Below are 12,434 nucleotides of genomic sequence, written 5' to 3' on the forward strand. Positions count from 1 at the left end.
CTTGAAGATAAACTTGTAAAATCTTACCTCAAATAAAAGTTCAACATTTGTCATATTTAATCAGCAATAAAGTCAGACATATAATTCTTCACAATTTATCCTTCACCAACACTATGTCATTTCCAAGTTGAAACGTGGAAAAAATTTTGACATTTGCAGGCAGTGTGGCAGAAAGGCAGCCTGCCATGTTATCAAAATAATTTATGTTCTAAAATGCCTGTGAGTCCAACATGAAAATAACATCTCCACCATTCCAGCTCTTAGTTTAGACAACTCCAGTGTTACTTGATATGACATGCTCGGGAAAAGAAATCATCTTAAATTGACACTGATAGTCCCCTGAGCTGACAAATACAAGTTGCTTAAATTTGCTCTGTGCTTGATTTTCTGTTCTAGTGAGCTATGTTTGAAACAGGAAAAAGGGGTCAGATCTGGGAGTAGAAGAGATTAAACTGCAATTTTGTTTTCCTCATTTTTGGGCTAGCCTCTAGTATCAATCTCAGCCTGCTCTAAATTATGTCCAGCTGTCTATTGCCCCCAGGGACAATTCTAGCAGCCAGAATTAGCTGGAGTGCAGTGACATTTTGACCACACGCAGTCTTCCTTCAGCCTACCTATCCTTGGGTTTTCGAGGACAATGGCGGGTGGCAACAAGTCCTGCCAGCAAGAAAAAATGTGAACGATTAAGTCATAAACACTTTTGAGTTAAAGCACGTATGAAAACTGTGGTTTTTAAAGAAAGCAAAAAACTGAGATGTGACAACGAGTTCACTAAAGCAGTAGGGAATAGAGTGCACCATTTTCAGAAGGAGCCAAAAGCAAATAATGAGGGGCCAGCCTTGCAGAGCTGCTTCAATAGGAAGCACTGTCAGCGACTGTTGTAAGGGGTTGGCCTCAGCAATGCCATGTTGTATGGTCAGCAAGAAAGAATGGATGGTTTGACTACTTCTTACATGACATGTTCAGACATTTCAGATATGTAAATAAGCTGTTCTACTGCTGAGCAGCTCATTCACATACCTCACACGCTCCTCAACATTTCCAAGGGTCTAAATCCTGCTATCCTACATCAGGCAGATTTCCAGTTGCCTCAGTAGGAAATATCTGAACTACAAAATCATGAACTGAGTCTACTACCTCCATTTAAAGGCTTGAGAACTATCCTTGGCAGAATATGGTATTTCAGCAAATGTATAACTGTCTGAAGCCAAGTATATGATCTATGCTCGGCCAGCGTTCATACATCCTCCAAAATGATGCTTCTGCTGTTCTCTGCTTTCTCTAGAGTGAAAACAACCAATTGCAGTTCTGTGATACAGGCAATGTTTTCCTAGGTGGCAGATTAAGACAAAACTTTTTTAAATTTTCACTTAATCCAGAATCCAACAAGATAAATTCCGTTCTCTTTGCACGGCAGATATGATAATGCATTCAACACTCACTAAGTGTTGTTGCCAGTCGACATAAGTAAGTGATGTTGCTATTTTGCATTCATTAGATTATTAGAAATGCCTGTACTGCTTTGCGTAAGCATGAAACAGTAAAATTTCAAAATAAATTAGAGGGCACATCACAAATATGAATCAAATTTACACTAATAGGAGTCAATAACTTAGAGCCAATCTAACACTTTGAAGCTGTATTTCTAAAAAATGACATATAGGCTTTAAGGGAATCTTTTTGGGAGCCAGACAGTAGGTGTCAAAAGATAGCTTGTTAAATAGGCCAGCATATGAAAGTACATGCAAAATGTCCTAAAAATGTTGTCAACCTACATTTTCTCTATTACACCATGTTGTTGCTTCCGTACTTTAATTACCAGTGAGGTGTGTGGACTGTAAGTCTTAGATTTTTAGGAGTCTCACTTACCTATAAGCACTGAAACTGCAGCGAGAGAGGAAAAATCCTGTCTTCTCTCATTACCTGGAAAAAAAAAAAAAGATAGGCAACATACTGTTACAGCTAAAATTATTTTGAAAGTACCAGCTTGGCTGCTTCTGAAACAGGTAAGAAAAGAAGCGATTTGGTTCAGAGACAAAATTAATGTGCACTGTATGGCCATCCAAAAAAGAACTGATGTTTTACATAAGATCAAATATAATTTAATGCTAAGAATTTAAGGGATTATATAGGAAAGCTATCCTCTAAGCCAGCAGTGCCAGAGGTCTGCAACCTAGTATGACATTTTTTCAGAACTCAAGTTCTCCAGGCCCTTCATGGTCAACATTAAGGAGGTAAAAACTTTTCTTAAAATTAAAGACCTCGTGTTCAACTGGAGGAACAGAGTAGAGCTGCACTACTATGGCACAGTGTCCCCAGAAGCAAAATTGGGGACCTAAATAAAGACGCAGCTTATCCCTCTGTAGAGAGTTCCCTGCCATGCTGCTCCTCACCATAACTCTGCCACCTACGAGAGCTTCTGAATCTAACGCCTGCTCATCCTCCCTTCAGTTCAGTAACTTTCCCACTGGGTAGGGAAATAATGGCATTTCATATATAGAAGCAGCTCTTAAAAGTAATGATTCCTGAACTTACTTGATGTCTAAAGGACAGGCATTCTCCTATGAAGGACTCCTCATGGTTTTATTCACCAAGTTCAGAATGGGCAGGAAAATACATCAGTCTTGCTATTTTAAATTTCGAATAGCTTGCCTAGCCACATAAACACTCCATACTATTGCTTGCGAAGTCACAATTCAGCTTAAATTTGAAAAAATACATATATATACACAGGCTTTCAAAAACATGCTCCAAGGAGCAAGCCCAGCGTCCAGCGTGAGCCAGTTCACCAAAAGCTCAGGTAAGAAGATGGTGAAGCTCCTTTATCACAGAGCAAGACAGCCACCACACCTCAGTGCTCCTGGGATCACAGCCCGACTTCATACAATAGGGCAAACCAAACCATATGCTACACTATATACAGCAAGGTTCCTACAGGCCTGCTATAATTTATATAAGGTAAATTAGCAAGTGCCGCGTCGTTTCCCTCTTTCCCACCTCTGCCTCATGGGGCTCCTTCATTAGTTGCCAAGACCTGAAGCCTGACGTGCGTGACCCTCGACAGTCCCCAAAATGATGGCCGCCCTGCACTTTCAGGAGACACCAACTGCGACAGCGCCGGCCGCCCTCGCTGGGGCACCCAACGGCGTGCGGCAACGCGCCGCAGCCGTGCCCGGCGTGAGGGAGCGGCTCTTGCGGGGCAGGGCTGCTCTCCCCTCACAGCTTCCCCGGGCAGGGATGGCGGGACGGACCCACGTCCCTTCCGCGCAAGACGCCTCTGGTGGCTGCGGCTACTGCTCCCCTCCGGACGCCGCCTGGGGGCCCGCCGCCCCCTTCCCTCACAGACCCAACATGGCGGCGGCGCCCCGCACCTGCCCCGCCTCGGGGCGCCCCGGCCGGCGGCGGGCGGGCGCGGGGAGCGGCGAAGGGCCGTGCCCCGCCCCGCCCCGCCGAAGGGCTTCGGCCGCCGCGGGGTCGGTAGGGGGCGTCCGGGGGCTCCGGTAGGAGCCGGGACCGTTTCTATTTAGCTGAAGGCCCGCGGTGGGGGGGGGAAAGGAGAGCGAGCGGGCGCCGGCACCGCAGCGGAGCCAGCGGACGGACGGGTCCGAACCGCCGCGGTAACGCACCGCCGGGAGCAGCTACCGCCGCCGCCTGCACCGGCCCCGCCGCAGGTAGGAGCGGGCAGCGCGGGGCGGCTGCGTGCCCCGCTGCCCCTCGGGGCGGGAGGGCCGCTGCCCGGGGCGGGTTTGCGGGGCAGGGCAGGGCGGCCCCGGGTCGAGCCCGGCAGGTGCCCAGCGGGAGCCGCCGGTGTCTTCTCCCCGCGGGGAGGTGGGTCCCGGCGCGTCCCTCCCGGGTCTCCCCTCCGGCCGCCCGCCCGCCCTCCTCGTGGACGGGGAGCTTTGACCGAAAAATCGCTTTGCCACCCCAAAACGTGCGATGGCAGGGCGGTCACACCGCCTGCGCCTTGCCCAGCGCCGCTCCGGAGTGCACCGCCTCCAGTCCAGTGTGGCATTAAGTGCTATGTTATTTTAAACTCCATTTACTTCTTATTATTTTTTTCCCCCTCCAGCTGGATAAAACACAACGGACTGGAAGCACGGCCAAACCTCACCCTCTTCTTGCAGGAGAAAAGGGGCAGCGTCCCGGCCGCTTCACCCAGGTAGGGGCTGGGCGGGCGCAGCCGGGGCAGAACCCGGTCCCGGAGGTGCTGGCCGCGTCCTCCAGCGAAGGGCAGCGCTAAAAATATTCCCGTTTTATTTGTTTTTCTTTCTTTCAAGGTTCACGATGTTGACAGCTATGTTCTTGGCTGCTCTCATTCTTATTACAGTACATTCGCAGGAAACTGAGGAAACCATAACATACACGGTAAGGTTTAATAGAGTTCGAGATAATTGCTGCTTTGCAGGGATTCTTTTCTAAATGACCCTTAAGAAAAACCAAATTTCTTGCCAATGTATAGCATGCAATACAAAGTTCTTTGAGTTCGAATGTTAACCATAAAATAAGCTGTTCCTGCACTGAAACAGTGTTTTAAAGTTGACGTTGACAAGATTGAGCAAAATAGGCTACAACTGCCTGCTCTGAAAAGCTTATCTGTGTACTGAGCTTGATGAGCTGAACAAAATTATGAGGTTTTAATACTTTTTTAATCCATTTGCATAAAGATAGGGTCCCTAGGACCTTCATTTGAAATATATGGAATTTGACAGATAATTAGGTCAAACATTCTTTTGTGTTTTCTTTTGGATATTTCAAGCTGTTTTTAGCAAAATGTAAGTACTTCAAAATTCAGTGCCCCTAATGAAGCATCTAAGTCCTGGAGTGATGATAGGACTGTTAGTTTCTGAGCTGGTTTTGACCAGTAGTTTTGCATGGCTTGATAAAATTGTACAAGAATATTGGAAATAGGTTCTGCTTGTAACCAAGTGATAGGGTAAGAGATTTAAAGGCCTTTTTGTAAGGCTTTTTTTTCTTTTAATCTGCTTGTGTTCAGTCTTTGGCTTGCATAATGCATGTCATAGAAGGAGTGGCAATTACATGGGCTTGGGCTGGGGAAAAACCCGCATTTTCACATCTGATTACAGTTGTAATCCCTGCAACTTGCTTCATATGGGTGGACCTCTGAATATGTGTACAGACATTAGCGCAATGCCACACAAGCAGAAAATTCTGCACACATGCAAGAAGTTAGAGAAGCACAGCCAAAGACTGAGATTGTCTTATACAAGTAATCCCACTGAAGTCAGTGGGATGGCTCAAGCAAGTAAATATTGCAGAGTTGGACCTTATCATAGAAGACGGGGCTCAAAGAATCCTCAAGTGAGCATCAGGAAGTCAGTCATAAAATACTTTAACATTGGACTTTAGAAGCAATAGATTTTTGAAGGTTGGGAGTACTTCTATTTAGAGGCTTCTGTGATTTTTAAGTCCATATATATAAGTGGAAACTGGATTTTCAAAAGGTATTTAGATCTTCAGACTAACATAGGGATCCCACCCCCCTCCTTTTCTGCTTTTATTACATGTGGGTTTTTTTAAACATTAAGTAGCACTTTCTGATAAGCCTACATAGTTCTGTCTATACCAATGGAAAATTTCTAGCATGCATTTCTAGGACTTGGGTTCCCATACTCCATTTTCAAAGTCGTCTTAGCATTTAGGTGCTTCAGTGATCATTAGACTCTAACCATGTAAAACTACTTAACAAAAAAACTTAGCTTTTGGAAATTTTACTCTTAGGATGCTACTGTTTTTCATGCGTACGTTGTATTCATTTAGGGCCAAATCCTTTTCTATTGTAAAAGTCCCTTCAGCTGCAGTAATAGATGGACTTGGCTCCTTACAGTTAAATAGACAGTACTTCTGTTGTGCATTAACAGGAATTGGGTGATTCAGTAAATGCATGAATTAGCTGTTTTCCTTTGGGTTTGCGTTTTCATAGCTACAGTAACTTTGGTGTTGTCAACTCAGCATGTAGTCATTCCTTCAGAGATTGAGAATTGTAATACAATTTGCTGTCCACTTACCCCTTTGGAAGAAAAAGCCTCCAAAGTTACAACTCGCTGCTACATTTGGCAGATCGCTGCCGTCACCTGCAAATGAAGAAAATATTTTCACTCCTAATGCTGAGTCAGTGTCCGTTAGTAACAAGTTCCTCAAAATAACTTGAGGATAGCACATGGAACAACGGGATCTCAGTATCAGAAGGTCAAATTTGTGTAGTTCCTCTGCAGCAGAGGAATTGCAACAAGATTTAGGTTGCCTGACTGTGACTAATTACATTAGCCGACTCGATTCTTTTCTTCTATAGGGCCATTAAAGTAATATCCTAAGCAGCATAGCATGCATATGCACTTACATACTACAGCTCAGTTGATTCATTGGTATTTGAAATGTGTCTGCTGCAGTTGGTAGCATTGTGATACTTTGCTAATCAGTTTCTGTAATTGTCACCTGCAATTGAAATTACTGCTCTGTAGACAGTTCAATGGTTTGGGGCAGAGGAATAATGATGATGCCTACCTAACTGCAGGGCAGAATATTTAAAATTCTTCCTGAAGTTAGTAGTCTGCACTGATATGAGTAGTTGCTGAGTACAGTCTTGTTTGAATTCTGCAAAGTCTTATTTATGTAAGTAGTCCTGCTGTTATAAACTCTAACCGTTTATTGTATGTCTCACAATATAAATTGTTCTTCCTAGACTGCAGTTGCTGGAGTCATGTGATTAAAAAGCATGTGAATGAATTTCCAGCTGTCATGGGATCCTTCCCCATTGCTAGAGTGCTAATGGGAGAGAGGATGAAGTACGGGGGAATAGAGGCCCATCAGTCCCCCTGGGAAACCGGCCCCAGGAATGAAGGATGTTCACCTGTTGGAAGGCAGTGAACAAGACCAAAATTCAGAAAAACTTGCTTCTTTTTCATAAGAAGATTTTCATACTGGTCAGCTGGGTCAGTCCAGAGGTTCATTTATTCCAGGATTCAGCCAATGGCAGATGCTTTAAAACAGCATATAGGAACAAGGCAAGGAGAAAGTGATGCTTTTCTCACTTTGTTCCCCAGCCCCAATAAAACCTCACAACAAACGGTATCTTAGGAACTTCCTGAGATAGAGGCGCTCTCTGTATTTCCTTGCTGTTGTTCCTGCACGGCAGTGCTGTACCAATAGCCATTTTTCTAGCTTACCAAGGAAATACAAACATTGCACTTCCCTTAGTGCCAAACTTTGAGTTCATTGAAATATGCTTGATTATTTTTTCAAAATAAAGAATCCTGAGTAGCCTAATTTTTTTTTTTTCTCTATAGCAATGCACAGATGGCTATGAATGGGATCCTATTAGGCAACGGTGCAAAGGTACAGTAAATAATTTTCAAAGACAGACTTGCCATTGGTATTCTTTAAGTATTATCATTACACACCCCTGTTTTGGACAAGGAGGTGTGCTTGCATGTCGCATTGTGTTATTTGTATTAATGGCTGTTGCAGAAGGTTCGACTGTTAAAAGCATGACTTGTGTTGTTGCTAACCACAGATATTGATGAATGTGAAATAGTCCCAGATGCATGTAAAGGTGGGATGAAATGTGTTAACCACTATGGAGGATACCTCTGTCTACCTAGAACAGCACAAATTATTGTAAATGAGCGAGAAGAAGCAGCAGCTGAATCCACTAGTGGTCGAAACAACGTCATTCGACGGACTCCAGCTGATCCTCACCGTGCCCCTCCAAACCCAACTCATCAAATTCAGTGTGCAGCTGGGTATGAGCAAAGTGATCACAATGTGTGCCAAGGTAAGCAAGCTGCTGTATGTTTTACTTTCAGTATAATTGGAGTGTATGTGATAACAAATCTAATGCCTGGAAAATGATAGCCTATAACGCTTGCATTTAATAGCATATATTGTTGCACCATTAAACTGGACACGTACGCGCTTCCTTAAAATACGTAAATAAAATAATACATGTCATTATTGTTCAAGGTAACAGAACTTGCAGTTTGTTGCAGCCTTACAGTCTATTCCATCTGTTTCAGGCTAACAAGTAGAAATTAATTCTGTTGTCTGTAGATCCTCAAAAAACCCCTTAATGCAAGTAAGCAACTGTAGTCAAACATTTTGTATCGTATTAAGTATGTCCAGAAGAAGAAGTGCTTTGAAAAAAGTAGGCAACATAGCAAATCATATTATAGATGATTTCTAAAGATTTGCAAAACTATGTATTTCTCAGTAAGTGAATGCTGAATGGAACAAAAATTAACCACGTATGAACTTTTGCTTAGACCTGATTGTAATGCAGAAGAATACAGTGTTTTTATTATGTATGATCAAGCAGTAGGAACCAAACATCTGAACAGCTTGTGCTCTTCTGAACTCTGTGGAAGTAGTTCTACGCAGACCCTGCCAGCTTACTTCCAGTCATAGTCTAGCCAGTCTCTGAAACTATGGCAATGAAGAGCTTTCATCTGAGTGTACATACACCACACACAGTGCCAAAATTCTCAGGGTATTAGCAATGTTAATTGTATGCATTCAGGAACCAGACTCACAAGCACTACTGTAAACTAAGACTGTTTCATTTATTATTTTATATAAATAGTTTACTCTTATACTTGCTGAAGTAACAAATGTTTCGTCCACTGTTTTGTTTTCTTTCATAAAAACATATTCTACTCCTTGTTCATAAACTTTGGTTTTCAAGCACGTTAGCGGGATACCCATGCAAACAGAGGGCAAAACTTGACCCCATGGTTCATCTTTTCCACTTTGTGGCCCATAACAGTATAATCATATAAAATAGTACTTGAGTGACTATAATCAGGGCAAGCTGTAATATACAGTGGTAGTTCCTTTCTCTCTGGTATTCATGTATACAGAACATTATTTATCACTCGTAAGTAAATTCCCTGTCATTCTGAAGCATAGTAATCATCATGGAGGCTGGATAAGTTATTTTTGTAGGCAAAGCCTCAGAGTTGCATTTCTGACTTATCTGCTAACATTCAACATTTCTGTCACTCTAATTCAAGAATGTCAAGTAAAGAACCTACCGCAGGAGGTCAGTACCATGATCCCCTTAACCCTAAGCGAACGCTTAGGGTTATCGAGGGAAAATCAATGCCAAGGATAGCAAATGTTTTTTTCGTTAGTTTAACTTAGCAAAGTAGCAGCAGAACCAGGAACAGAATACCGCACTCCTGTGTTTGATCCAGCACTCCCTCCTTCAGGTGATGCTGCGTTACTGTGGCTGGCACTCATCTTCGCCGGTGAATTGCAATCAGCTGCTTCAACTTTAGTGTGTAACAACATTTTTGTTTGATGGAAAATGCAAGTGATGCTAGAAACATTCCAAACATGAATGTCGCTTTTGCTACAATGGCTTTAGGTGTATAAATCAGGGATAGCATAGGAAAGTTTAACAGCGTGTAGTACCAATACCTGATATTCCAAATAAAGGTTGAGAGTTAGGGTTAACTTAGAGACTGACAACTGGTTAAGGTTTTTGTTTGGTTGAGGAGAAGATTGGTGGTGATACATTACTATTATTTTACTCCATGCTCTGGCTTCCTGAAACTTGCAACTAAATATTTATATTCAATTCACAAATCTTTGGTTAATTTATAACAACAACTAACTGTTGTTATAGTACCAGAACTTTTTAACTAGCAGACGCACAAACTATGTTGAAATCTTGGGCTTGACTGAATCACAGTTTTGCTACTAATTTCCTCATGCCAAAATTTCAATCTAAACGCAGAAAGCACGGAAATATTAGTGTTTAAAAGCTGAAATGTATTGTACTGAATGAATTCCAGCTGGAAAAGCAGTAGTGGACAGTGTGCTCGAAAGAAAGGATAAAAGACTTTTGGAGCACTTAAAGCATGCATTCAACTTCATGATCTTCATGCTTTTCACTGCTGAAAATATCTTATAAAAGATAATCTTGATCATCAATGGTCCCACTGTGGATTTATTTAATTATGGTTAAAAGACTTTGCTATGATAACTGCTTGAGGCTCCTAGGGAGTGTAACTTACACATATAGTCACACTTAAGCTTGTTTTATTGTTTAGTAAATCACATATGAAGTCCGGCTCCTTCTAATTGTTTGCAGATGTATGACATTTTCCTTCCAGTCCAGCAGCACTAAGTATTTTATAACCAATGTGAAAGTGTGGAGACCTCTGTTTAAAACAATAACATGCTCTGAGGAGCTGTATTACTGACATCATACTAGAGTATGAGGGGCCTTCTGTTTTAATAAAAATGTCCACTCCCTTTTTAAACATTGAATAGTGAGGGTATGATAGGCCAAACACAGTCATGTTGGTTTCTGTGCTTGGAATAAACACGCATAAATGACACTAGTCCTGTTGGACTTTAAGAGGCTTCAGTGATGTGCTGAGCTTCTTTGTTAGGTAAAGCACGATGCAGTGTGGCCAGATCCTACTTCTATGGACAGGAATGAGAACCATTCAGAGGCGCATGATTCTCTGCACTACTTAATCTACCAAAACATGACCATATGCCTGAGTTACAAAAGATACTCAATACCTTCTTAACTTCTGACCTGAAGAAAACAAGTGACAGCTACGATATTTATCAGTGTTGAGAGTTTTCTGTCTGCAATGCATGCTGTTATTTATTAGAGACCACGTAGCACACGAATAGCACAGATGGCAGGTTGATAGCAAAGTACGCTCCTAGCAGAAGACGACTCCGCGGACATGACTGCCGTTTCCTATGATATACATCATTTTTATAACTACTAGTGATCAGAAACATGTTCTTGTATAACTGTGTTGATGTTTGAAGTGTGGGTAGCAAAAACTTCCTAGGAAATCCTTAAGATACTGTATGTGAGCAGTAAGTACCAGAAACCCCCAAAACGGATGAAAAGATGAGAAGAGGTTATTCTGAAGGAAGATGTCTTATGTAGAAGATGTATAGAGCGCTGAGTTTTGTGCTTCAACTTAAAACACTTTGACTGTATCTTAAATTATGAGTTTATGACCCTAACTAATCCTCCCTCTCCCTGTCTCTGTGTAGTCAGTTCCCACTTCACTGTCACTTCTAAATTTGCCTTTAAGTCAAAGGGCTGCTGAATTGGTCACGAAGGTAAAGTCCCATATGTGGCACCTGCCAGCATTTTCAGGAAGCCGCTCAGATGTTCTGAGCTGTCATTGTGAGAGCATCACCCAAAGTGGGAAAAGCAAAAAACGGAGTAAGAAATATTTTTAAGCAAATTACTGTGTAATTTGCTTAAAAATTTGTAATTTGCTTTAAAAAATTTGTAATTTGTAATTAAAAAATCTGTAATTTGCTTAAAATTTGCTTAAAAATTTGCTTAAAAATTTGTAAAATTTCACAGACACTTTTTGCCTGATAAATACATAAATACCTGCACTCTGTTGCCTGCATACAAGACTGAATTGTATTTCTACTGTGTTGTTAGGCTCTCTGTGATTTGAGTCTGCTCCTATTGAAGTCAAAAGAAAATCACCCAATTAATTCAATTTTGTCAAATCCAGTCTGCAAGAGACTACTAGCTTTTCCTAGAATGTTAATGACACTTGAATGAAAAAAAGACCAAGCAAAGGTACCAAATAACCTGTAAACTTGAGAAGGGAAACAAACTTTTTTTTTGCCTTCCTATCATGCTGGCAATACAAGCAATAAAGTAAGCAAACTTTTTTGCTCCTCATCTAGATTAGCTTCCTATATTTCTCTAGTCTCCTTATAACCCTTTGTGCTACTGTGACTGTAAAATACAGGGAGGAGAGAGGTTGTAATAAAAGATATCAATGCTTTCTTATATGGAAAAAACAGGCACATTTTCCAGATAGTTCTTGCCTAGACTTGGTGGACATTGGTTGCTTTTTTCCTTCTCTGGGGGACGGGGGGAAGGAAACTTGTTTTCTGTGCTGTGGTTATTTTTCCCCTGCAAAATCATTTTAGGAATATCTTCATTGGTAGGGGTTAGGGTTTTTTTTTTGTTTAATTTTCAAAGTAACTTAGCATACTCAATGTAGGCTTTTACCTCAAGAAGTTGCCTAAGTGTAAATAAGTTAAATATAAGCCTAAATTCCTCTTTTTTTTTTTTCTTTTTTTTTTTTCTTTTTTTTTTTTTAAGAGAAGGACAAGGGGAAGCAGTTTATGATGTTTTGTTTCCCATACAGCAATCACTTTATATTTTATATATATGTATCAGGGATGTGCAACTAGCATAAAAAGGACATAAAAATAGGGTAAGTGCAGGTGCACTCAGCCTGGCCCTTTGCAGAACCAGTTCAGGTTGGAGAATCTGGGTGTGCCCCCGGCAGGGTGCTGCTCTTTGACATTTTGGCTGGGGTGCAGACTGCACTTTTGAAATGCACCTCCTAATGAGCTCCACTTAACATGCTTTGATTTGCCTCAGTGAGCGGTCTTGGAACATG

At 41.8% G+C, this 12,434-nt stretch overlaps 1 protein-coding gene across 2 annotated transcripts in view; it reads left to right on the forward strand.

Moving 5' to 3' along the window:
* The first annotated feature begins 3,451 nt into the window (after positions 1-3,451).
* EFEMP1 (EGF containing fibulin extracellular matrix protein 1) overlaps positions 3,452-12,434 on the forward strand; it is a 49,658-nt gene continuing 40,675 nt past the window's right edge. The window contains exons 1-5 of one of the 2 annotated variants that reach the window (XM_075147787.1): positions 3,452-3,671; positions 4,070-4,159; positions 4,278-4,365; positions 7,305-7,353; positions 7,532-7,792. In XM_075147787.1, coding sequence (XP_075003888.1) covers positions 4,285-4,365; positions 7,305-7,353; positions 7,532-7,792 — 391 coding nt within the window. In that variant the 5' untranslated portion in view covers positions 3,452-3,671; positions 4,070-4,159; positions 4,278-4,284. Of the gene's footprint in view, positions 3,672-4,069; positions 4,366-7,304; positions 7,354-7,531; positions 7,793-12,434 lie in introns of those variants that run through there. The other variant, XM_075147788.1, reaches the window with a different exon arrangement.

Source organism: Calonectris borealis, chromosome 3 (assembly GCF_964195595.1).
Source record: "Calonectris borealis chromosome 3, bCalBor7.hap1.2, whole genome shotgun sequence".
NCBI classification, from domain to species: domain Eukaryota; kingdom Metazoa; phylum Chordata; class Aves; order Procellariiformes; family Procellariidae; genus Calonectris; species Calonectris borealis.